Consider the following 27,073-nt stretch of genomic DNA (forward strand, 5'->3'; position numbering starts at 1 on the left):
TTCTTGCATAATCAATGCTTGGAGATTGTCAGAATTTGTGGGGTTTTGTTTGTCCACCCGCCTCTTGAGGATTGACCACAAGTTCTCAATGGGATTAAGGTCTGGGGAGTTTCTGGCCATGGACCCAAAATATTGATATTTTGTTCCCTGAGCCACTTAGTTATCACTTTTGCCTTTTGGCAAGGTGCTCCATCATGCTGGAAAAGGCATTGTTCATCACCAAACTGTTCCTGGATGGTTGGGAGAAGTTGCTCTCGGGGATGTGTTGGTATCATTCTTTATTCATGGCTGTGTTCTTCGGCAAAATTGTGAGTGAGCCCACTCCCTTGGCTGAGAAGCAACCCCACACATGAATGGTCTCAGGATTATTTACTGTTGGCATGACACAGGACTGATGGTACTGCTCACCTGGTCTTCTCCGGACAAGCTTTTTTCCGGATGCCCCAAACAATCAGAAAGGGGATTCATCAGAGAAAATGACATTAACCCAGTCTTCAGCAGTCCAATCCCTGTACCTTTTGCAGAATATCAGTCTGTCCCTGATGTTTTTCCTAGAGAGAAGTGGCTTCTTTGCAGCCCTTCTTGACACCAGGCCATCCTCCAAAGGTCTTCGCCTCACTGTGCGTGCAGATGCACTCACACCAGCCTGCTGCCATTCCTCAGCAAGCTCTGTACTGGTAGTGCCCCGATCCCACAGTTGAATCAACTTTAGGGGACGGTCCTGGCGCCTGCTGGCTTTCTTGGGCGCCCTGAAGCCTTCTTCAAAACAATTGAACCGCTCTCCTTGAAGTTCTTGATGATTTGATAAATGGTTGATTTAGGTGCAATCTTACTGGCAACAATATCCTTGCCTGTGAAGCCCTTCTTGTGCAAAGCAATGATGACGGCACATGTTTCCTTGCAGATAACCATGATTGACAGAGGAAGAACAATGATTCCAAGCACCACCCTCCTTTTGAAGCTTCCAGTCTGTCATTTGAACTCAATCAGCATGGACAGAGTGATCTCCAGCCTTATCCTCGTCAACACTCACACCTGTGTTAACGAGAGAATCACTGACATGATGTCAGCTGGTCCATTTGTGGCAGGGCTGAAATGCAGTGGAAATGTTTTTGGGGGATTCAGTTCATTTGCATGGCAAAGAGGGACTTTGCAATTAATTGCAATTCACCTGATCACTCTTCATAACATTCTGAAGTATATGCAAATTGCCATCATACAAACTGAGGCAGACTTTGCAAAAATGTATATGTCTCATTCTCAAAACTTTTGGCCACGACTTTACACTGAACAAATATATAAACGCATAATGTAAAGTTTTGATCCCACGTTTCATGAGATGGAAGAAAAGATCCCAGAAATGTTCCATATGCACAAAATGCTTATTTTTCTCAAATTTTGTGCACGTTTCTTTTTTTTTTTATCCCTGTTAGTGAGCATTTCTCCTTTGCCAAGATAATCCATCCACCTGACAGGTGTGGCAACAAGCTGATTTAACAGCATGATCATTACACAGGTGCACCTTGTGCTGGGGACATTAAAAGGCCACTCTGAAATGTGCTGTTTTGTCACAACACAATGGCACAGATGTCTCAAGTTGAGGGAGCATGCAATTTGCATGCAGGAATGTCCACCAGAGCTGTTGCCAGAGAAGTGAATGTTAATTTCTCTACCATAAACTGACTCCAACGTCGTTTTAGAGAATTTAGCCGAACGTCCAACTGGCCTCACAACCGCAGACCACGGTTATGGTGTTGTGTGGGCGAGCAGTTTGCTGATGCCAACGTTGTGAACAGAGTGCCCCATGGTGGCAGTGGGCTTATGGTATGGGCAGACATAAACAACGGATAATGAAGACAATTACATTTTATCGATGGCAATTTGAATGAACAGAAATACTGTGATGAGATCCTGAAGCCCATTGTGAGGCCCATTTTTAAGAGATATCTGTGACCAACAGATGCATCTGTATTCCCAGTTATGTGAAATCCATAGATTATGTCCTGATTTATTTATTTCAATTGACTGATTTCCTCATATGAACTGTAACTCAGTAAAATCGTTGAAATTGTTGCATTTACATTTGGTCAGTATAAAATACTTGTAGCACGCACCACAATACAACAAGCGTCATTTATATGGAGAGGATGATGCCATCCATATAGTAAAACAATGAATGCAGCAAAATGTGGCCCAAAATCCAGATGGCTATGTTTTTACAGTTCTATCCAAAGGCACATGCACAGCCCATTGCATGGGATGGTTACCATAGAAACGTTGCACTGAGAATTGCAAAATACTTACCACCCCTTTATGATAAAGTACCAAACTGAATTTAAAAAAGCCATTTTGTCTCCACGATCCCTGAAATCAATAAATGATTTCATTCTTATCTCATTTATTCCACATTCTGTTTCATATTAGTCTCTTGCTATGGAGTAGCTCATTCTCAAACGCGACGCCACATCAATTTATAAGCAGATTTGAGTTCTATTGAACTGTGCTTTGCTGAATAGCTCTCCTAAACATGAGTTTGCTCTCTGAGTATTACTGATCTATTTCAATTCACTGGGCAGTGGGCAAAGTGCCGTAGTTATTCTATAAGGATCAAATTCATCTTTGTGCCATTTTAAGCAACACAGTGTGCCATCCTAGGTTGTTTGAAATCACAGCATTCATAGGATATTAACATTTTTTCACAAGTTATGGTATTAACGTGTGCTTCACTGGTAACACTTCGATATATGGTGTATACACACACACACCTACTCATTCCAGGGTTTTTCTTTATTTTTTACTATTTTCTACATGGTAGAAGTGAAGACATCAAAACTATAAAATAATACATATGGATTTATGTCGTAACCAAAAGAGTGTGAAACAAATCAAAATATATTTCATATGTGAGATTCTTCAAAGTAGCCACCCTTTGCCTTGATGACAGCTTTGAAAAACCCATGAATGAGTAAGTGTGTCCTAACTTGACTGGTAGTGTACGCAGCTTCAAACGTAGGCCAGATTAAATGGGCAACAGGCATATTACATCTAAGGTATGTTAGACCGACATTGAGAGAAATTAACTGTATAAGGGTTCCCATGTTATTCTCAAAGATGGGCGTCGAAACTATAATAGCTTTCTATAGCCTATGCTATCTATGCTATGCAAACTATGCTATGCTAACTCAACATGAAAGGATACAAAAAAGGTACGAGCATACATTTGAAAGTCTATATATTTGATTGAATTATTCGGTTTGAATAGGTCTGAATAAGATGTTGGGATATTTATTTTTGCACACTGTTTAACCAGGGTGAAAGTAGATTTCATTTCTTCCCGGTACGGAACCTCCACATTTTTTTTTACAATTCTAATCATAGAATTACATACAGAATCCCAATGAATTTTTATGTCTTCATCTGATCTGACAATCACGCCAAAAGGCACCCTACGCATGTTCGTCCACTCAGTTCGTCCACTCTATAATAATTCCCACGTCCATATAGTGCGCTACACCCACCATTTGAGAAATGGAAATCTCTTACAAAGCACCAAAAAGTGTAATGATGACATTCGGCAATTGTGAAATAGGCCGACACTTGAAACCTGAATTGATGCATCCACTGCTGTCCTCGCGTCTCTGTCTTGGCAAAATGTCACTGTTATTGTCATACCACACCACATTTTGGACCGTACTTCCACATGGTTTCAAGTCCATTTGCTAATATTTTATGAGGTCATGATAAATAATAGTGTAATTAGCTTTCAGTTTTCTTGGCTTCTTTGTTTTAAATAATTGTGATAGGCTTATGTTTTACCAATACAGCATACCACCACCCCTCCCTCCCGGCTCATTTTCACCACTGCTTTAGAATAAATCAGATGTACTACCCTGACTGTACATTGACAACTGATTGGGCTATTAGCATGACCTCAACATCCCTTGAAGTTCTTAAAAATGGACTCTCACTATAACCTATTTTCAGTTCAAGCTCTCAGAATGTTCGTCAAGCGATATCTTCCACCCAAATATTAAAAAGCAATTCAGGAGCCAGAATCCCTAATCGACTAATGTAAGCATGTAACCAAATGCCCAAAATAGACTTGAATTACCGGAGTAGTCAACAATTCTATGTAATTACATTTGTACCCGGAAGTGGCGATGGATAGGGCTCAGATTCCCTGGCTACCAACACCAGCATCCTGCCTGTGTGCCCGTATCACCATCTAAGGCCAGACACCCACTTATAGCTAAAAAGCAAGATGGAGTCTCATTGAGAGTCCTTACTGATATCTAAGCTCTCAGTTCTATTCTGTTCCACCTTCTCTTTCTGTAATCCTTGAGGAATATTCTTCTGTAGTTTTGTTCCTGCTCCTGAGAATTTCTCAGGATAGGTCTCATGACGAGCGCTCTGCTGAATACACAGAATTGTGGGAGAACTTGCTTGATAAAAACTTTGAAGTCAAATCACCTTTTAGGCTAAAGTGAAGAATGATATCTTTACTTCAACTTTTCTTCAACTTGTCTAAAAGTGTTAATTCACACAGTGAATCTACAAAGAGCGAGTCATTTCTACAGACATGACACAATTCACAAATGAATATTTAAAAATGCAATTACTCACCAAAAAGGGAATTCTAAAGGTCATTGGAAATAATGGTTGAGAGGAAAATGTCGCTCTTCCCAAGGTTTCTAATCACTCGGAGAGGCAGCAAATTGAAAACCAAAAGATGAGTTTGATTGCGGGTCTTGAATGCGGATTTCCTTAAGTAATGGGGGTAAATTGCATGTCCTCAAGAGGGCTTGCATGTAGAGCGGCACTGAGGCCCTGGGGTCATTGAAGAACAGCCCAGACGCGCTTACCTCCTTCCCGAGACACCGGGCACTTTGGGTCAGACAGAGCTAACTAGCAATGACATTTAAAAGTCATAATTAATACCAAAACAGGCCCTCAGGGTAGGCATTTCAGTTAATCTCCCAAGAAACTGAAAAATTGTCAGATTGAAGGTGGCCCAACGACTGCAGACATTATGATTAGAGAGCTTGTTTGTGTAAATGTCTGTCATAATGGAGATCAACACATGTCTGGTACGATTTCGAAGGGTCCCTTTACGGACTTGTGCAATTATTCAACTTTTCCAATCTCAACCGGTTTCCGACAGCATCAGCTCCAACACAGTCAGTGATGATTTGAGATAAACCTGCCATCTCAAATTAAGCCCGGATTGGGAAATACACCAAATCAAAACTTCAGTATGAAAAGTTTAGCTAATATTATGAAGGGGTAGAGTATTTCATCCCAGGAGGCAGCTCGTTTCCTGCTGCAAACAACACATACCAAAACAGAGGGCGGACAATTCAAATGAGCTCTTATTGAAATGCATTAATGATGGATGGAGAGATGGAGGAAGGGAGAGATGTAGGGACAGAAGGGCTGATTCAACACATCAAACGTCTGTCTCTCTTCCCCACGTAGCTGAATCTGCTCGGCCCACAAAACAGGTGATTAATTAGCGCATGAATCATAATGTCGTTATTCGATTAGAGCAGAGGGAGGCAGCCACACCCACTTGCGCTTTATGGTGAAGGAGATTGTGTCACCTGTGGCAAGCCGAGACGGTTTGTGGAAATGGAGGGTAGACCTACTTAAAAAATTGCTCTTAACGGTAACCATTTTTCCATAAAGAACAAAGAATTGTTCATTTTTAAGTGAGAAACTAGCATAATGAGTAAATTAAGTTTAGATATATCCCCAGGCAATCCAAATCTAAGGGTCTCTACTCAATCGAAAAGGATAAGGAGACTACCGTAAAACAAGACAATGTGTTAGCTGTGCTTTTGAATGAGTGTAGTCAATAAAAACATTTGACTCAGACATGTAGACATTAATCAAACACACTTTGCAATGCAGAAAAATGTAATTGTTTAAAAAAAATAATAATATTCAATAGAACCCTTGATGTGTCTGCAGAAAAAAAAAACGCATGAAATGCCTGTCATCGAAGACTGCACACCCAACAAAACACAGAGAGCTATCCAGTTCCAGGTGTTCTTCAGTGGATCCTAGATTGACAGGCCCTTCAAAATCACACCAATTGTTGGCTTTTGGCGCCTCAACCGGCACTGTGGTTTTAGTGTAATTAGCAATTAGCATGAGTCAGTCTAATGGGGAGAAAGCATGGTCTGAAGACACGTTCTGCTTGCCAGTGGAAACAGGCCATTTGTTTTGTTCCCACTCCTCTTCATCGACACACATCTTCCAACGCCTGGCAACACACCAAGCTCGCCAGTATAGGGGAGGCGAGTTATGCTTGACAGAGCTAGTGACAAACTAACACACGTGCCTCACCTGTCAATCTAGCAGTCAGCCATGCCGAGGGAGGAAATCAGCTCTATTTACGTCAGTGAAATACTGAATTAGCCCCAAGGTGAGATACAGGAGAACAAAATCAGCTATGTCAATTAGAGGCTACATCAACTGCCTGAGTAACACCTTAACCTCACTAGACCGCTAGTTCTTGTCTGAAACTTGTAATCCATCCGTTATTTTACCAGGTAAGTTGACTGAGAACACGTTCTCATTTGCAGCAACGACCTGGGGAATAGTTACAGGGGAGAGGAGGGGTATGAATTGTAAACTGGGGATTATTAGGTGACCGTGATGGTTTGAGGGCCAGATTGGGAATTTAGCCAGGACACCGGGGTTAACACCCCTACTCTTACAATAAGTGCCATGGGATCTTTAATGACTTCAGAGAGTCAGGACACCCGTTTAACGTCCCATCCGAAAGACGGCACCCTACACAGGGCAGTGTCCCCAATCACTGCCCTGGGGCATTGGGATATTTTTTTTAGACCAGAGGAAAGAGTGCCTCCTACTGGCCCCCCAACACCTAATGTTTGATGCTTGCTGTTAATGGGGGTGGGAGGGGGGCAGATACGGTCTAATAGAGCTATATTTCTATATTTACTGTGACAAAAATCAACGTTTTTGTCTGTTCCATTATGAAAAAAGGAGTCCCTACGCTGATTGCTATAAGTATGTACAGTTTTAAAGGTGGGATGTTGAAGTGGATGCTAAACGTGAGGCTAAAGGGGCCATTCAGTTTTTTACTTCAAATTAATGATCCCATTTCACATACAGTACTAGTCAAAAGGTTGGACACCTACTCATTCAAGGGTTTTTCTTTATTTTTTACATTGTAGAATAATAGTGAAGACAGACATCAAAACAATGAATTAACACATGGAATCATGTAGTAACCAAAAAAGTGTTAAACAAACTAAAATATATTTTATATTTGAGATTCTTCAAAGTAGCCAACCCTTTGCCTCGATGACAGCTTTGCACACTCTTGGCATTCTCTCAACCAGCTTCACTTGGAATGCTTTTCCAACAGTCTTGAAAGAGTTCCCACATTTGCTGAGGACTAGTTAGCAGCTTTTTCTTCACTCAGTTGTCCAACTCATTCCAAACCATCTCAATTGGGTTGAGGTCGGGTGATTGTGGAGGCCAGGTCATCTGATGCAGCACTCCATCACTCTCCTTATTGGTCAAATAGCCCTTACACAGCCTGGGGGTGTGTTGGGTCATTGGCCTGTTGAAAGACAATTGATAGTACCACTAAGTGCAAACCAGATGGATGGAGTATCATCACAGAATGCTGTGGTAGCCATGTTGGTTAAGTGTGCCTTGCATTCTAAAGAAATCACCAACAGTGTCACCAGCAAAGAACCCCCTGAGCATCACACCTCCTCCTCCATACTTCACAGTGGGAACCACACATGTGGAGATCATCCGTTCACCTACTCTGCGTCTCACAAAGACATGGCGGTTGGAACCAAAAATCTCAAATTTGGACTCATCAGACCAAAGGACAGATTTCCACCGGTCTAATGTCCATTGCTCATGTTTCTTCTCATGTTTCTTGGCCCAAGTAAGTCTCTTCTTATTATTTGTATCCTTTAGTAGTGGTTTCTTTACAGGTCTTCCTTTCCTATGGCGGTCCTCATGAGAGCCAGTTTCATCATAGCCCTGGATGGTTTTTGCGACTGAAATGTTACACATTGACTGACCTTCATTTATTAAAGTAATGATGGACTCTTGTTTCTCTTTGCTTATTTGAGCTGTTCTCTTCTCTATACCACCAGTACCATTTCACAGCACAACTGATGGGCTCAAACGCATTAAAATGAACTTTTAACAAGGCACACCTGTTAATTGAAATGCATTCCAGGTGACTACCTCATGGAGCTGGTTGAGAGAATGCCAAGAGTGTGCAAAGCTGTCATCAAGCAATTTTGAAGAACCTCAAATAAAGTATATTTTTATTTGCTTACAACTTTCTTTGGTTACTACATGATTCCATGTGTGTTACTTCATAGTTTAGATGTCTCCACTATTATTCTACAATGTAGAAAATAGTAAAAAGAAAGTAAAACCCTGGAATGAGTAGGTGTGTCCTATCTTTTGACTGGTACTGTATGTACTGTAGACACTGGTAGAGTGGTGGCCTGCCCATTATGGCGTTAGCGGCGGCACCCCACCTGTGATTGGTGATGATTTTTAGACCAGACCTGCACTGGTACAGGTGCTGTAGATTATGAATATGAGGCTAGAAAGCGGTGAATTGCGCATTTAAATGAATGCCAACAAGGGCTTAATTTAATCAAACACTATTAAGTGCTGAGCTGTAGCAGACCAAAAAAATAAGCAGATGACAAAAGGAGGATGATGCTCTTCCGGGTGTTCAGAGATTGATACTCCACTTTAAAAATCAAATTATAGTTAACTACGTGGAGGTCAATTTCTCTTCAGCTCAAGGAATTTCTGGGATAATTCAGAGTGCGGTTCAATGACTTCATTAATTCTTGTTGAATATACACGAGTTGAAGTCCATTTGACTAATTTCTTGTCGAAGTGAAAAAGGGCCCCATCACAAATCCATTGAAACGAACACTTTATGAACATTTGAATATCCCAAAATATTGACGACTGAAAAAATATATATATTTCCATTTCTATTCTCGACATGGTAAATAAGTTGAATAATATGTCCGGCTTCACATCTGCGAAGCGCAGACTTTGTCAGTCCCGGGGCAGCCTAGGGAGTTGGCGGCTACTGCTATAGTGGCGGCTCGCAAGAGAGAGCGAGAGAAAGTTGGGCTTTGTTCTGCTACTCGTCACATTGACATCGTTTGTCTATTTCTTCTCTTGTCATCTCCCCCGTCTTCCCCTGGCTCCAACCATCCCCTCAGGCTTCTGTGTCGCTCTGGGGACATTATGGGCCAAAACGAACACCACCTCGTTCCCCTCAAACCACCCAGACACACACCCACACTAATTGACACAGACACACACACAGAAACATAACTCAACTTGCCCTGGCCGCGACACAAAGTATAACGGAGGTCAAAAAAAGAAACAAAAAGATGCTTTCCTTGCGTGAGGTGGAGAAGAACCTGCCTTTCTCACATGGACCATTGGCGCAGTGCAGACATCGGCAGGTTAGAGAGGTTAGAGCGTTGGGCCAGTAAGCAAAATGTCACTTTTTTGAATCTCTGAGCCGACAAGGTGAAGAAAAAAATACATCTGCAGATGTGCTCTAGAGCGAGGCACTTAACCCTAATTGCTCCAGGGTCGCCGTTGATAACAGCAGACCCTGGTCATGACCCCATTCTCCGAGAAGGTTCTCAGGGGTAGTTGGAATATGTGAATTTCCAATTCATATGCGAACACATTTCCAATTCACACGTGTATTAACACGCGCTTGTATATGTGTGAAATAGGACAAATATAAGCACTCACCAAATTATTATTATCGAACAGCAACACCTGACAGCGCAAAGGAACTACATGGAACTACATTTAGCCATGTGAAATGAGACAGCAAGACACACCACACAGTGTCTCATTTTTTTTCTCCTGCAATATAAGACTTTAGATTTTCAGATAAGAAAGCTACGTTGTCTGTATCAATCTACTGTGAAAGATCCATGACCGAATGACTAAGGGAAGTCACGCTAAATACCATTCAGCCTGACCCTAGACCTGTTATATACAAGTCGAGCCTTAGGCCTATCCTAACCCTGAAAAGTTCTGGGAGTATATTTTACTGAGTTTTTCCTATGACAAAGCGTTCACGAAAATCCACTGTATGTTGTAGTGAATAGGAAAATCCGGCAATGTTCCAGTCTGAAAGGCATCTAAGCCTCATGTTAATTGCATCAACTGTGCTTTTGTGAGCATAGACAGCGTAAACAAAGTATAATGCACGCCAATACTGACAATCACCATGGATAATAGTCTCTTTAGCCACAATATGATGTGGATTGCCATTGCAGTGTATTTGAGACAACACTGGTGTGTGAGGATCCCATCGGGTCATGTTTGTCAATGGAAACCACGACCTCATAAACTGACAGTGGAAAGCACTTAATCTGTTCTGACCTCAATCAGTCGACACTGAGAATAAACTACCCTATGCTCGCTCACACCGACGACATCCCAAATGGCGCCCTATTAATATGTAGTGCCCATAGGGCTCTGGTCAAACGTAGTGCACTATATAGGGAATAGGGTGTCATTTAGGATGCAGCTCTTTCACTCTCCCTCACACGGATTGTATATTCAACAGCAGCAGCCATGGAGAAGACATGGATGGGGAGAAAGGAGTACTTTTCAGCAGCTAAAGGAATAATAACGGATAATGCATTTGACACAAAGCCCATATTGGCTCGGGTTGAGAAACTCGTTGCGTTTGTTATGAACTTGAAGACACTGTATGTGTATGAGAAATGTGGCAATATCTTTGTTTTCGAGTTTGAGGGAACGCTAAGAAAAATAGGAATCTTTCATTTTGGCTTGCTCTGCTGCTTATAGCATGAAAAGTCACAGAGGCAACAAAGAGAAGTTCACAACTGATGTATCCTCATAGAAACTCATTTGACTTCAGATTCAGCAGGCTTCTTCCCTTGAGATATAAACATACTTTATTGGAGCTTCCTGCAAATAACGTACAGTAGCCTCCATTGTAAGCTTAGGTCATTTATGTATTCCACATTCTTCCTGTCTAACGCGATTTTTGCTGCAGTTTATTAGCCGAGGGGTAAAAAGCATGAATTAATACCAATTATGGCTCCAAGCAGTTATGTTTACTTGCATAATGAAAAACACAAATTATTCAAATGCATAAATTAAAATGGGAATTCATGCATATGCCCTAATTTACTAACTAAGGCACATAGCAACATTTATATCATATCTAAATAGGTAACTGTATCAGATGCAACTGGATTAGCAAACTGCTGAACTGTTAAGAGATTGAGGGTACGCAATGATGCACAATAACGTATTGTGTGACGAAATGGGTCCTACAGAGGCAAAACATTAAGAGACAGTTCGAAATTTACTGGGGTGGTCCAAAATAGGTTGTCTAACAAAACATTTTTGTTTTGAGGAAGTTTGTGTGATTTTTAAATTGGGCAAAGTGAATTTTTTCCTTGGTTTACATTACATTCTACCGGTTTTACTATATAATTTATTTCATATAGCCGCAATTCCTCATCTGCTTGCATGCTCCTCCCCTATCAGGTGTTTGGGTACTTCCCTTATGCGCTATTTTCTGCCCACTTACTATACAGTCAACTCTATCCTGCCCTCTATCAACAGTGGCAATAGCGGAAGGTGGATCGTTTGTCCAGATCTGCAATAGGTTAACTAGCAATCATACCATACATAAAATAATTATAATCTGCACTAATTGTCTACATAAATCCACAAGAACATGGAATAGCTGATTGGCAGCGGAGGCCAGGTGCGTCATTGCGAAATAACAGTCAAGGCATGAGACGCAGCTCAAAAAGTTCCCCTATCGATGTTGTTTGAGCCATACACATTTTATTTACTATATAATCGGATGCCCATCTCAAAATAGTCAAAACATTTATAAAATATGTAAAACAATTATTTTTAATCCATTTTTTTTACCAATTGAATGACACGTTTCGCCATTGTAATGTGGTAGTTGGTGTTCGGTTAAAGCTCTGTGAATCAAATTATGGGAATCAAAATAAGTATTTCTGAATCGCAAAAAGTAAAAAAATGTATTTTTGCTGTAGACTTCCTTTTGAATTGTGTTGGTGCAAAACTTATTTTATACATACGTTGATTTGAATGTTCAATTTATGGGACATTGCAACTCAACAGATGCTAGTAGTCAGCCTGAAGAATACACTTCTAAAAGTAATAAATATAGCCAATCGGTGCTATAAAATCCACGATGCATGCTGAAACAATCATTCAACATTTTTCCCCAAAAACCTTCCCAATTAAATGTTGACTTCAAAGTAGGCCTATCTGGCAGAATGATTTTATGATGATTTATCAACTGGGTGCAATACTTTGACATCACATGTGCAGTACAAAAACATTGCTACCCTAACACAAATCTACTGTGACTAAATCTCGGCTTGGACATGCTTTCAAATAGTGCTCTCCAACACCTGACACAAATAGTGGGTTAGGGGGATACCCTGACTGGGTCTCAAGCACTGGTCCTTTTGACTGTCATTACAAAACCATTATACTGTCACAATCCTTGCTACATTATACATGATACAATTCCCACCAAGTGGGTTAACCCTATTGGCACAATGCATAAGGTATTTGCCTTTCAAATGACCCGGTTTCACTTCCTTGTCCTGCCGTTTGCTACACTGGTGTCAGAAGTGGGATGGCGGCCATGCAGCCATCAGAACGCATGGCTCGGACATGCTAGGGGGCTGATTAGTCGAAGGAGGGGGCTGTGTAGTAAACCTTGCTATATAAACCACGTTACAATTCCCAGCAAGTAGATTAACCCTATTGACACGAAGCGTAGCTTGTTTTCTTTCACTCCAGCAACCTGAGTTGTTTTCCCTGCGCCATAGTTTGCTACAATACCGAAAAGCTAAAATCTCTCAGTGAGGTCACTAGCTGTTGTACAAAAGGTTGTTTAGTATTATTACAACAGGTATAACTTTTGTTAAGTAAAAAAAGTGTTTGTTTTTTTGTTTCCCCTTAATTTATTTAAAAAAATAATAATTATCCACTACATAGCTCATTAAATTTGTACGGCCTGAAAGTCAATAACATTATCCTACCTAGACTAGCCTACACCACCACAATGCAATGAAAATGTGAATTATTGTGAGTACAATTATTGTACAAGACTGTAAACTGCAGTTTTGTACAATTTCATTTGAATGATGTTGCAAAAGCCCTGTTATTCGAATGTTTCATTCTATTAATTTCATTTGGATCAGTTGTGAGTCAACTCGACAGATTAAAAAGTCTGCAAAGTCACAGTAGCAGGACAGTCTGGCTGTATTTTTACCTCTGATACGGATGTGCTGCTGTCTGTTGCCGATCCTCATTCTCACATGTTGTCCTATATAGTGTAGGCACATAGGCCTATGCTACCAGCAGGCCCAGTTATTCAGAAAAGCTTAACACGCTTGACTCCTTTCCAATCGGAGTGGTTGTTCCTTGACCTAGAACCTAACGCTTAAATATCGCCGAAATATTTGTCGTTTAACTTTTGATATGTATTACCTTATGTATGCAATAAACACAACCACTCACATTTGAGTTTGATTAGGCTACTTCAAAGATCTTCTGTAGGCTACCTGCACACATTCGAAAGAGATATCGAAAAGAGATATCCGTCACACAAAAAAAACGAAGCCTTCAATGACATTCGGAGATTGTCAAGCCAATCCTTCGACAAGGAGTAGGAATGGATGTATTTTCTGTTTGTTGAGATAGACAATGTCTATTTGATTGGGGTGTTGAAAACGTAAACCATGATGAAGCGCTCAAAGTCATCGGTATGTAGTTATGCCTGGACTATTGGTTATATGTAGTGCTTTGGCACAGATACCTTTTGGTGGAATATTGTTGCATATATTTTATATAAATTATAAATAGAGCATAAAAATGTTTCAAATCTGATTTCCCCCTAGCTGATCATTGTCTAAAGGCGGCTCTGGTCTTAGTGTAATGACACAAGCAGGGAGAGTTAGCTCAGCTAATCCTCAACCTTCTGTTCCATAGCTCTGCTTGGACTGCCACAAAAGCATGCTGAAGTTGTCAAATCGATATCCATGTTTATATACACAGGGTTGATCCAGTTAATGTTATTTGTGGTGGTAATCAAGGGGAGGGTCATGTGAAAATATTTTAGGGAGGGGGGTGCATTTTATTGAAGCCTGGGTGTTGTAGTAATGGGGGTAGGATGGGATACCCGTATACTACATGGAAGATGCTAGCGTAGCTTTCAGACAGTAGGCTATGTACAGAGTGGCACCATTCATTGTCTCCCTCCCCTCCCTTTCGTCTATCCCTCTGGGTCAATGAATGACCATGGAGGGGGGTTGAGGACACACCTCCTTCCCCCAAGGGAGGCTTTCTAGGACATTTCCCCCAAACATACATGCATGGTGGCCCCATTTAGCCTAGATTTACAAAAGGTCTTCATTCGCCCGTCTATATCCAGGACGATGAGGGCAGTGCTAATCTAGAGTCTCTCTAGGTTACTGTAGTCTACAATGGCGCTAGCTAGCTAGCATAAGATAGTGTAGCTACAGCATGTGTAGCGTAACATCTAAAACATGTGCTGGGTGACAAAAAGCTCCTGTTCTGTCGGTGCGCCGAGAGATCACAGCAGCGTGAGCAGTTAATTGAATCGCATGGCGGAGCCCTCCGCGAGATTATTATTAACAAGAACCTGCCAGTCATACAGCGACACGCTAAAGGAGAGAGAGATGGAAGATAAAAGAGGTGAGGAGAGTTGAAAAAAGATGAGGAGAGAAACAGGAGGGGAGAGGGTGGCGGAGGCGACAACTCGTCGATACCTAGCTCTTTGACCTCCCACAGAGAGCAGGTCATCTTATTGAGCGCGCATGCCACGGTGCACGCAAATGGTGTGGCATTGCTTCCATCAACCTGTGTTGCTATGCTACATCTGCAATAGCAACAGCACTCAGTGAACCCTCTGATTCCTTTTGGTTTCCAATGTTTAAAATGAAAGCTAAAATCACACACACAAGGCTATTATGTGAAGACAAGAGGCGGGACTTTGAATATGCATGGAAAGGGATGGTCGCCCTCCACGTGTGTTAATAAATGAACTGCAACGTGAAATGGGAAGACGTGTCAAAAGTTTGGAATTCTGGACGACCGTCAGACGTACACAGTACTGTGGGCATGCAGTTCACTTGAGAAGTATAAACATGAGGTGAAAACGTTTCACGCTCATACCTATGATTCTGGGTACAATACTTGAACCTAAATATGCATATAATATTGTAAAGAAAAACACGGCAATGAGCATCAACCCACTAAAAAGGTCTGCACACTTAATATGAGCCCTTACTCAACAATGAGCAGAGTACACACAGTCTACAGTGTGTCCCTTCCAGAGGGCCTATAGAGACATCTCGTGCCAAAACGCTTGATGCTGCACTGCAGAGTGACATCCTTCTCTACCGTTTCCACTGCTCTCTCCAGCCCATGTCACGAAGCAGAAAGCACTGCATTATCACAGTGAAAAAGAATCCCCTTCAAGTCCCCTATGCCACTGAACAAGGGCCAGTGATCGGGGTGTGTGTGTGTGTGTGTGTGTGTGTGTGTGTGTGTGTGTGTGTGTGTGTGTGTGTGTGTGTGTGTGGGAGAGGGGAGGGCAACACTGGGGAATGTGCACCTGCAATGTTTCTCACTTGACACAGTCAGTCTTTTGTGGGATCCCTCCATGTCACATTTATCTCCAGGGAAATCTTAGTGGTTTTCCACGGTTAAAATAAATGACAGAACCCCTAAAAGCCAGCTCTTAACTATTGACTTCTCTCAGTTTGGACTATCCGGATATTCAAGAGACAACATAATACAGGGGCTATATTTATCAAGCTTCTCAGAGTAGTAGTACTGATCTAGGTTCAGTTTAGCCTTTAGATCCTAAAGAATCCGTGTATTATTGACAAGGATAAAGACGGGCCAAGATTATTTTCTGGGGATGCAGTAAGAGGGAGGTTGTTTACACATCAAACATAGCACACACAAAAATACAATAAAAAACGACTACAACTGACACCTTAAACTTCTTCAGGAACATCTCCAAAGTAAATACAGAAATATGATGCCTTAACGAAAGATACCGGACGTCTGAGCACTTCATTTATTGTCGTCTCATCTTCCTTGACGTGTACTGTACTGTGACCAGGTGTGTGCAGTAAAAGGTGGGAGGTGAGGGTCGGTGGGGGAGGAGACCATTCCTTCCTACTCCAACAAACATGCAGCCAACAGCCTTAAGATGGGCCCTGGGTGGACTTAGGGGAGGACAGTGGGACGTGACTTCACAGGGGGATCCATCAATGGCTAAATTGACAATCTCTCCAGGGGCCTGACAACTCCGTATGGGATTGAGGGCAAGCTGTGACCTCAAAGACTTATGGGGGAGTTTGTGATGTTTGTGATGTCGAGGAAGTGTGTGCCTTTCTTAGATCCCTTTCAAGGTACCACTCGTCCATTCAAGAAGTACATATATCCTCAAATCGGCTTGACCCTGACATTGTTTCAAACAAAATGTGGAGGGAGAAGGGCCTCCTTTGAGAGAAAGCTGTGTATATCTTTGTCGCTATCCTCCCTCTCCCTTTTTTCCTCAGGCACAATTAATAAGGAAATAGAAAGGCCGGGCCAGCTTCCCAAAGGAGGCCGCAGCTTCTCTCTATAATACAGCTCTTCTTTTGTCAATGGGTTGTATTGAATTCCCTCCAAGGCTACTGTGCCACATTGAAGGCCATCTCCAGTATCCCTCCTTCCCTCTCTCCCTCTCTCATTCTCTTATCATCAAGGGTCTACAGGGGCTAATCTGTCTCACTGTAACATTTGATCCCAGTCTTCGGTCCCAATGCCCGACTTTACAATACTTCATATATTGATTCACCCATTGCTTTCTACTAAGCTAAGAGTAGAGAGAGAGAGGAAAGAGAGGAGAGCGAGATGGGGAGGGGGGGGGGGTGAAAGAGGGTGAGATGGGGAGAAAGAGAGAGAGGTAGGGAGCGAGACGGAGAGATCGTATAAGCGTCTCACTTCGTAATTGGACCACGTTCTTTTTCCCCCCGCTTTGAACTTTAGTTTCAGGCAAATGTAATTATATACCTTGTATTCTCGGTTTTGAAGGAAAAAAAAGCTCAAATTCTCCCTCGATGGTGAAGTGGTAAAGTGCCATGTAAAAATGAGAGAGCTGGGGAAAGCAGTTTGGATTGACTGATTGGTTGGCATTGTCCTCTGAGCTCCATTAGGAAGACATTATCATTGTCCTCTTCAGTGGACCAATTGCCCCCAGGTGGGATAATACAACCAGCTAACAATACCGGACTCAAATCAATGCTCACATATACTGTAGAACAATAGCAAGGATTTGATTAATGATATGCTAAATGTGGAATCTTAATGTACTGTGCCTTTTGTGGCTATTTAGCTGATATGGTCATATTATGCTGTTCGGTCGACACTTGGACGGAAAAAAGCACACCCTTAAAACAAATAGGCCAAGGACAAATTGTGTCCTTGAGTTGATGTTCCTTCGTTCTCAGTGGACATAGGGGAACCTGTTCAGCAGGCCATCATAGCAGTTGTATCACGTTGGCGCTTAAGTGTCCCATGTCTCTTACCAACACCACAGACCAATCAATGATGATTGGCTAACATCAACATGGGATCCAGGAAGTAAAAATGCACCTCTGTACAAAAAAAAGAAAAAAAAGTTCCCAATCTACAGTAGCCTATGCTCTTATGAAACCAGATTCATCGAGATTCAAATGAAAAAGCCCATGCAAAGTGCACAAGGTCTAACCCCATATCCAATTTGCATGAGAAGTGCCTAACTGCAGATAATCCCCGTAATTAGGCAAGCATACTGTATGACCATCAGAGGTGGATATAAATTATTGTTGCCGTGGTGACATATAGTCAGGAAAGGGGATGGAGGACAGCCTTGCCTTTTTTCCCCACCCACATCGTGCCTGTCTGTGAATATGGTGTGTGGCACTGGAAGAGTTTACAGGGCCAATCATATAAAGCTTTGGGAGATTTGTATAACTATGAGCGGTATGAATATCAGGCTTCTCCTGTTTGATCGTAACACCTACCGTATCCTATCCTAGCCTTTCCATTGCATGCAAATCAGCCAGATAAGTAAAGGGTTGTCAGTGTTTTATAGCTTCATGCTGTTGCTAGTATTGGCTTAAGCATCTGGCGTGGGGTTGATACACAGATCTATCTGCCGAGCTAAATACTTCATTATGCAAATTGATAAAGTGACACGCTCTCTCGTTCTCAATGCGTCGTCTCTGCTTGGCGTATGTTTGTCCCCACCCACCTGCTCACTTGCCAATTTTCACCCAACCCCTGGTGGTTTGGGCAGGAAACCCTGTAGAAGAGCCTTTTTGCGCCTTGTGCTCGTTTGAAGGATCACTCTGTAATATTTATCTTCCCAGTCCGCCAGTCGCCACACATTACTCCACCTAATGTAAATCAACATCCTCCGCCACTTGACCCTGCTGTCAATATCCGTCCTCATTAAACACTATTCCATCCACCACAAGCCATTTTAAAATGGCATCACCCGATGCTTACCGAATTATGCAGAGGGAGCCGCAATGGGAGGATTCCTAATTCATTTGGGGGGGGGTTAACCCTGCGAGCTCAAATGCCCAGCATTGCTTAATGTTAACGTCATTTGTTTCACTCGGGTTCTGAGCTCTGACAGCACTTTGGCAATGACGAGAACATGGAAGCCCCTTTCTACTCAAGGATGAGTAGGAACCAGGTAATGGCTCCTACTCAACATTTAGGTATGGTAGACAAGGAAAAAATATCTCCTGAGCCTGATACCAAAATGCCAGGCAGTTAGAAAATGGCGCCGGAGGGGATGGCTGGCGTTTTATGGGCTCCTAACCAACTGTGCTATTTTGTCTGTTTTTCCCCATTGTTTGTAACTTATTATGTACATAATGTTGTTGCTACCATCTCTTATGACCGAAAAAATCTTCTGGATATCAGAACAGCGATTTACTCATCTTGAACTGGAAGAATATGTTTCTTTAATGAGTCCAACGCGAAGGACATAATGCTTCTCCGAGACCAGGCCCAAATCCTTGTCATTCGCATGAAGATGGATATACAGAGGGTGGAGATCGGGGTGCCTTGTGAGAATTTGTCGGCGAGTGGGTCACCCGCTTCTACCTCCGTTCTATTGGCCAACGTGCAATCACTGGAAAATAAACTGGATGATCTCGGCTTGAGACTATCCTACCAACGGAACATTAAAAACTGTAATATCTTATGTTTCACCGTGTCGTGGCTGAACGACAACACAGATAATATACAGTTGTCTGTGTTTTCTGTGCATCGGCAGGACAGAACAGCTACATCTGGTAAGACGAGGGGTGGTGGTGTGTGTCTATTTATCGATAACAGCTGGTGCGCGATGTCTAATATTAACAGTCTCGAGGTATTGCTCGCCTGAGGTAGAGTACCTCATAATAAACTGTAGACCACACTATCTAACAAGAGAGTTTATCTATATTTTTCGTAGCTATCTATTTACCACCACAAACTGATGCTGGCACTAAAACCACACTCAACAAGCTGTATAAGGCCATAAGCAAACAAGAAAATGCTCACCCAGAAGCGGCACTCCTAGTGGCCGGGGACTTTAATGCAGGTAAATTTAAATCCATTTTACCTAATTTCTACCAGCTTGTGTAATCAGAGAAGAAGAAAAACTCTAGACCACCTTTACTCCACACACACAGAGAAGCATACAAAGCTCTTCCTCGCCATCCATTTGGCAAATCTGACCATAATTCTATCCTCCTGATTCCTGCTTACACGCAGAAACTAAAGCAGGAAGTACCAGTGACTCGCTCAATACTGAAGTGGTCAGATGACGCGGATGCTATGCTACAGAACTGTTTTGCTAGCACAGACTGGAATATATTCCGGGATTCATCCAATGGCATTGAGGAGTATACTGCATCAGTGACTGGCTTCATCAATAAGTGCATCGACGAAGTCATCCCCAAATTGTACAGACAGATCCCAACCAGAAGTCATGGATTACAGGCAACATCCACACTGAGCTAAAGACTAGAGCTGCCACTTTCAAGAAGCCGCCCACTACTCCAGGCGCTTATGAGAAATTCCGCTATGCCCTCAGACAAACCATCAAACAGGCAAACCATCAATACAGGACTGAGATTGAATCCTACTACACTGGCTCTGACGCTCGTTGGATGTGGCAGGGCTTGAAAACTATTACGAACTACAAAGGGGGAAAAAGCCGCGAGCAGCCCAGTGACACAATCCTACCAGATGAGCTAAATGCATGAGAATACCAGCTGTTCCGGACGACTGTGGATCACACTCACCGTAGCCGATGTGAGCAAGACCTTTAGACAGGACAACATTCACAAGGCCACGGGGCAAGACGGATTACCAGGACGTGTACTCAGAGCATGCACGGACCAACTGACAAGTGTCTTCCCTGACACTTTCAACCTCTTGCTGATCGAGACTGTAATACCTACATCCTTCAAGTAGACCATCATAGTCCCTGTGCCCAAGAACACCAAGGTAACCTGCCTAAATGGCTACCGCCCTGTAGCACTCACGTCGATAGCCATGAAGTGCTTTGAAAGGCTGGTGACGGCTCACAACACCATCATCCCCGAAACCCTAGACCCACACCAACAGATCCACAGATGATGCAATTTCAATTGCACTCCACACTGCCCTTTCCCACCTGGACAAAAGGAACACCTATGGGAGAATGCTGTTCATTGACTACAGCTCAGTGTTCAACACCATAGTGCCTTCAAAGCTCATCAATGAGCTAAGGACCCTGGGACTAAACACCTCCATCTGCAACTGGATCCTGGACTTCCTGACGGACCACCCCCAGGTGGTAAGGGTAGGCAACAACACATCTGCCCCACTGATTCTCAACACGGGGGCCCATCAGGGGTGCATGCTTAATCCCCTCCTGTACTCCCTGTTCACCCACAACTGCTTTGCCATGCACAAATCTAACAGCATCATTAGGTTTGCTGATGACACAAAAATGGTAGGCCTGATCACCGACAACGATGAGCCAGCCCATAGGGAGGAGATAAGAGACAACAACCTCTCCCTTAATGTGAGGAAAAAAAGGAGATGATCGTGGACTACAGGAAAAGGAGGGGTGAACACGCTCCCATTCACATCAACGGGGCCGTTGTAGAGCGGATCAAGAGTATCAAGTTCCTTGGTGTCCACATCACCAACAAACTATCATGGTCCAAACACACCAAGACAGTCGTGAAGAGGGCACAACACGTTTTCTCCATCATGAGACTGAAAAGATTTGGCATGGGTCCCCAGATCCTCAAAGAAAGTCTACAGGTGCACCGTCGAGAGCATCCTGACCCGTTGCATCACTACCTGGTATGGCAACTGCTCGGCATCCAACTAAGGCGCCACAGAGGGTAGTATGAATGGCCCAGTACATCACTGGGGCCAAGTTTCCTGTCATCCAGGACCTATTTACTAGGCGGTGTCAGAGGAAGGCCCAAAATTGTCAAAGACTCCAGTCACCCAAGTCAGACTGTTCTCTCTGCTACCGCACGGCAAGCGGTACCGGCGCGCAAAGTCTAGGTCCAATAGGCTCCATAACAGCTTCTACCCTCAAGCCACAAGAATGCTGAATATCTAATCAAATGGCCACCCAGACAATTTACATTGACACCCACCCACTAATGTTTTAACACTGCTGCTACTCGCTGTTTATTATCTATGTATAGTCTCTTTACCCCTACCTACATGAACAAATTACCTCGACTAACCTGTACCCCAACACATTGACTCGGTATCGGTACCCCCTGTATATAGCCTCTATTTGATTTTTTACTTTCAAATATTTTCTTTACTATTACTTGAACTGCATTGTTTGTTACGGGCTTGAAAGTAAGCATTTCGGCGCATGTGACAAATAAAATTTGATTTGATATATTGCCGGAATTACAACATTTTGAAAATGTAATTAGAATACAGTACAAAGAGACCAGGATCATGCATATTTAGTTTATCCAAAAACAAATAATTATTTGGAAATGAGACACCTATGAGTTGACAATAGGTGAAACGAACCAGAAAGACTGACACAGCAAAGGAACACTGCATTCAGTCAACAGAGATATGGATTAAGCTGGTATCAAATTGACAACTGTTTTGTCAACCTGAAGGAAGCTCTGGTGTACTGAGACACAAATGTGACCATCCGTGCAATTTCAAAATAATAATAATTCAAAATAATGGTTAGAGTATGTTGAGAGCAATTCACCAAGTTATTTGGCCCATGAATACCAATGTGCCGGAACTGTAGGTTATATCCTATTCATTGTGTAAAAAATAAAAAATAAACACAATCAGGTAAAAGTCTGAAAGTCACTTAAACCTCAAAGGAGTCCAAGTATTTCCTTAAAACATGCAGCGTTTCACTCTTGCTCTTAGCACTTACATACCAATTATAGTCAAAGTAAAGTTCACTTCCAACTTTAAATCTAATGACCTTCAATTCTCTTTGGCTTAAGATGCTAGCGCTATCTTTGTTCTTTTTGTTGACATTCGCATCACGTTCTCGGGGATACAAGAAAAGGGAGAACTAAAACAACTACTAGTGTGAACTCGTACAATTCAGACACCAATAGAGGTTCTACAACGACAGTAAGCCCACTCGCTCAGAGCAGACCTATTACATTACACGCTTCACAAACGCTTCATATTCACAACAAAACTGAACATGCCCGAGTAGGCTCTGTTGAAGTTTCCCATTTCAAATATGAGTGCGGAAAGTAATTTGTTTAATTAGGCAAACGCAGGGATGCCCTGGTGTACAGCACTGAATGCCCTGGCAAAAGGAGATTAATTAAGGGATGTCTGGCTTGGACACATTGAAATTGACACAAAACTATTTTTGATGGGGTTTGTATTGATCCAATGGGATCGGATTAGCATTATCACATTTCTGATGGATAGCCGTGGCCGGGGATGCTGGGATATCCTCAGGTGACATTTCACTTCGGCTGCGGGGAGTGTTCCGAATTACCATACAATATGCAGATGGTGAGAGTTGTAAATACCGTGTAGATGGAACTGTGTGAATGAGTCAGATAGTGTGTGTACCATGAATAGGCTTACAGTGTATAAGATGTGTGTGGGTGTATGTCTGTAGAAAGCCTCGGGCATAACTGCCAGGATGGTCAATTACCTTCTATAGCTCCCAGCTGAACAATATTCTCTCACACACACACACACACACACACGCACACACGCACGCACGCACGCACACACACACGCACACACACGCACGCACGCACACACACGCGCACGCACACACGCACGCACGCGGCAGCTGTGAGCAGGGGAGGCCGAGGTTGCGTCCCAAATGGCAGAGCTCTGGTCAAAAGTATTGCAATAGATAAGGAATAGGGTGCCATTTGGGGATGCAGATAATATGTGGGTGTGATTGGAGCATATTGGGCTAGGTCGGAAAACACACTGGGAGTGTGTGTGTGTGTGTGTGTGTGTGTGTGTGTGTGTGTGGGGGGGGGGGTAACTGGATTACCATCCCAAAGTAGGGCAGTGCCCCCCAGAGTACCCATCTCCATCACCCCCCTGGGGTAGGAAGAGAGACTGTGGAGAGAAAAGAAACCCCTACGTGAGCATTAAAACCAGCCCCTAAATAGAAGCATTCCAAAACATCTGGGACTAGTCTGCTGACAGCATCTAGTAATGCATGATCTTTTCCCCACCTCAAAGAATAAACACTAAGCCAATTCAAGGATAACAAAAGAATACAATTCTCCTACCTTGGCCTTGATAAAAATACCGGGGAGTTATACTTCGTGTATCTGTATCTCTATTTTCCATTGTGGAGAGAGAATTATGGCATCACAGCAGTCACAGCGTTTAATATGCAACCTATTGTCCAACACAGTTTATCTTCCGGGCTCTTTTGTCAGGTCGGCAGTAAATTAACGGCTTCATAATGCCTCTATTCCCTTCGGATCAATAGAGCAATACACAGACAGGTGCGTGACACGTCGAAGTCACGTGACTCCACTCCCAATGAACATTTTTGCAAAACAAACTATGCTGGAGAGCTAGTTTTGATTAGCGTGCTGCTAAAAGCGAGCTGCAGCCCAGCCCAAAGATAAGGCACCAAAGCAATTCAATTTGCTTTGAATCTCCCGTTAATGGTTTCACCGTAGCAAATTAGCATGTTTATGGACCATGGCATAATGCCTCCCCCCGTTCCCAAACCCTAGTTTAAGCTGAATTTAAATTACTTAATTTTACTTTCCACTGAAACAATTGTCAGAAGCCAAAAGGAAAACGGTCAAATCTGAGGTGATTGCAATTTGTTCAGAGGGATAAAAAAAAAATGCCTGCGAAGTGATCTCAATAATGAGGAGACCAGTGTATTGGTCATTTCTTTCTTTCGCACACATTTTACTATCTTTCCTACACGCACTATGCAAAGGCTTTGATAAATGACTCCTAGAAAGACATTTCCATTTCTATTGTCCAGAGAGTGAGAAAAACAGTGAGATAAAGTCAGAGAGACTAAAAGATACATAGAAACAGAAAAAGAGAGATGAGAGAGAAAGAGGTAAAGGAGAGAGGTAAAGGAGAGAGGTAAAAGAGAAAGAGAGATAAGGAGAGAGGTAAAAGAGAGAGAAAGAGAGAGGTAAAAGAGAGAGAAAGAGAGAGGTAAAAGAGAGAGAAAGAGAGAGGTAAAAGAGAGAGAAAGAGAGAGGTAAAAGAGAGAGGTAAACGAGAGAGAAAGAGAGAGGTAAACGAGAGAGAAAGAGAGAGGTAAACGAGAGAGAAAGAGAGAGGTAAAAGAGAGAGAAAGAGAGAGGTAAAAGAGAGAAAGAGAAGTAAAAGAGAGAGAAAGAGAGAGGTTAAAGAGGTAAAAAGAGATGGAAAGAAAGCCAGAGACAGAGGGATACATCGGGATCAGAGGAGAGAGGGAAGAAAGAGACATCGGAAAAGCATGAAACTTGGGAAAAATATTTAGCAAATATAAATAGTGAGACGAAAAATGTTTAGCAAATATAAATAGTGAGACAGACACTGAAACAAACAGTCACATGAAATGGGGCAACGGCGTCCCGGGCTTACCCAGAGCTGCTGGCGCAAACAGGCTGGCGAAGAGGAGCAGGCGTGCAGACCACATGGCCCCTCCGCCTGGCTGTCGATCCGCCCAATGGAAGGGTCAGGCCTTCCCTGGTGAGCCCAAAGCGAGCGCTCCGTCTGTTAGGTTCCTTCCGCTGAACTGCAGTCCTGTTATGGTCCGGTTTTACGGTTCTCAAAGCCTATCCTGAAAAGAACGTGCAAAAGAGAAAGAGAGAGAGCAATGTGTTATAGAAAGTACTAAATTAATAGTTTCATTCAAGTTGTGAATCTTATCTGGTGTACAAAGACAAAGTGTCAAGGAATATTCCCTACATGGCAATGTTTTGTGTAATAAGATTACCTTTTAGTTTGTACAGTAAAGACTCTAGCAAGCCTCAGGCTACGAGTCACGTATTCTTCCAACTGTCAGCCAATGAAAGGTGAAGGGGGATACCTAGTCAGTTGTACAACTGAATGCCTTCAACTGAAATGTGTCTTCAGCATTTAACTCAACCCCTGAATCAGAGAGGTGCAGGGAGGCTGCCTTAATTGAGATCCAGCTAGTTGCTTAACATGACAGTGTTAGGGACTGCTCAACCGTACAACACTATAACAGATACTTTTGGATTGACTGCTGGTTAACCATGTTGTGTCAACCAGACGCAGTTACTCCCACAGAGAGTACAGTACTCTCTCACCAACAAAAATGATTCCAGTCAGTGTCTGAGTGGATTTTTGGACATCTGATGATAATTGCAACCAGAAAAGTGTGTGACATATTTTTCCTTTCCTGTGGGTGTGAGCAGTATCTTCACAGTTTGAGATTTGCCAGCGGCAGAGAATGTGTAGTACAGTGCGTCACGCAATAGCCATTGTGGTCTAGCTGCCTTTTCCCATCGCCAGGAAACAAAATGGCCAACTGTATTGAGCAGCATGGAGTCGTAGTGACCATTTGACCTGTGGTAAGTGCACAGGAGTGCAGTCACTCGTGAACTTGTGACACTGGCGGATGACATCAGGATGAAGCTCTTGCCTGTTAGCATACAATGGGTTGGTCATGAACAGGAAATACTGTGTGTTGATTAGGACTTGTCAAACAAAGGTAGCATGTCAATTGTGACAAGTTAGTGAATATCATACGCATATCCTCTGCTATTCACCATTTCATGATGTATAGTTGGATAGGATTCAGAATAATATCAGGATCAAAGGCTTCATTAAAAATATCAAGGTTAAAACAGATTTAGTGAATATTAAATGATGTATTATCATTTATTCTACTGTATCGGCTATTACAAAATATAATACCAAATTATAATCTAGGTCTATTTAATCCAAAGAGGGCAGACAATGTTTATACCTTCTAAAATCGTATTATTGTTGCAGATTAGGCCGTTATGCTGCTCTTAATAAAATAAAAATAAAAAAATGTCTGAAACCATGTCGGTTTCCAAAGACACAATTGGCACGACTGACTTCTAAAGGTGAAATCATAGTTTAGAGAGCAGAACACACAACCAGGCAAACCAGAATGGCTTTACTCCGTACTTCCATCCATCCTGTACTCAATCTCAATTCCCATCCATGCTGTCTCCTCTGGTTGCGCTCTCTCTCTCTCTCTCGATAATCTGCATTCCTCTGTTGCATGACATTTTCAGATCAAATGTAGCAGGAACTCAATCTCTCCCAAAATCCAGACTAGATAAAGAATAATCCGATTTCGGGGATAGCTATTGGAGTTTAAAAAACGGAGAGGGGTGCAGCCCATCAAGAGTGACCCATTCCATACAATGGGATTTTGTAGAGTGCATTA

General features: G+C 42.5%; 1 protein-coding gene across 13 annotated transcripts in view; it reads right to left on the reverse strand.

Annotated features, from left to right (window-relative positions):
* Positions 1 to 27,073, reverse strand: part of LOC110531730 (adhesion G protein-coupled receptor L3) — a 341,603-nt gene that overhangs the window by 201,602 nt on the left and 112,928 nt on the right. For all 13 annotated transcript variants that reach the window (XM_021615077.2, XM_021615078.2, XM_021615075.2 and 10 more), the window contains one exon: positions 25,267 to 25,465. In XM_021615077.2, the coding sequence (XP_021470752.2) occupies positions 25,267 to 25,321 (55 nt within the window). In that variant the 5' untranslated portion in view covers positions 25,322 to 25,465. The remainder of the gene's footprint in view (positions 1 to 25,266; positions 25,466 to 27,073) is intronic.

Source organism: Oncorhynchus mykiss, chromosome 9 (assembly GCF_013265735.2).
Source record: "Oncorhynchus mykiss isolate Arlee chromosome 9, USDA_OmykA_1.1, whole genome shotgun sequence".
NCBI lineage: Eukaryota > Metazoa > Chordata > Actinopteri > Salmoniformes > Salmonidae > Oncorhynchus > Oncorhynchus mykiss.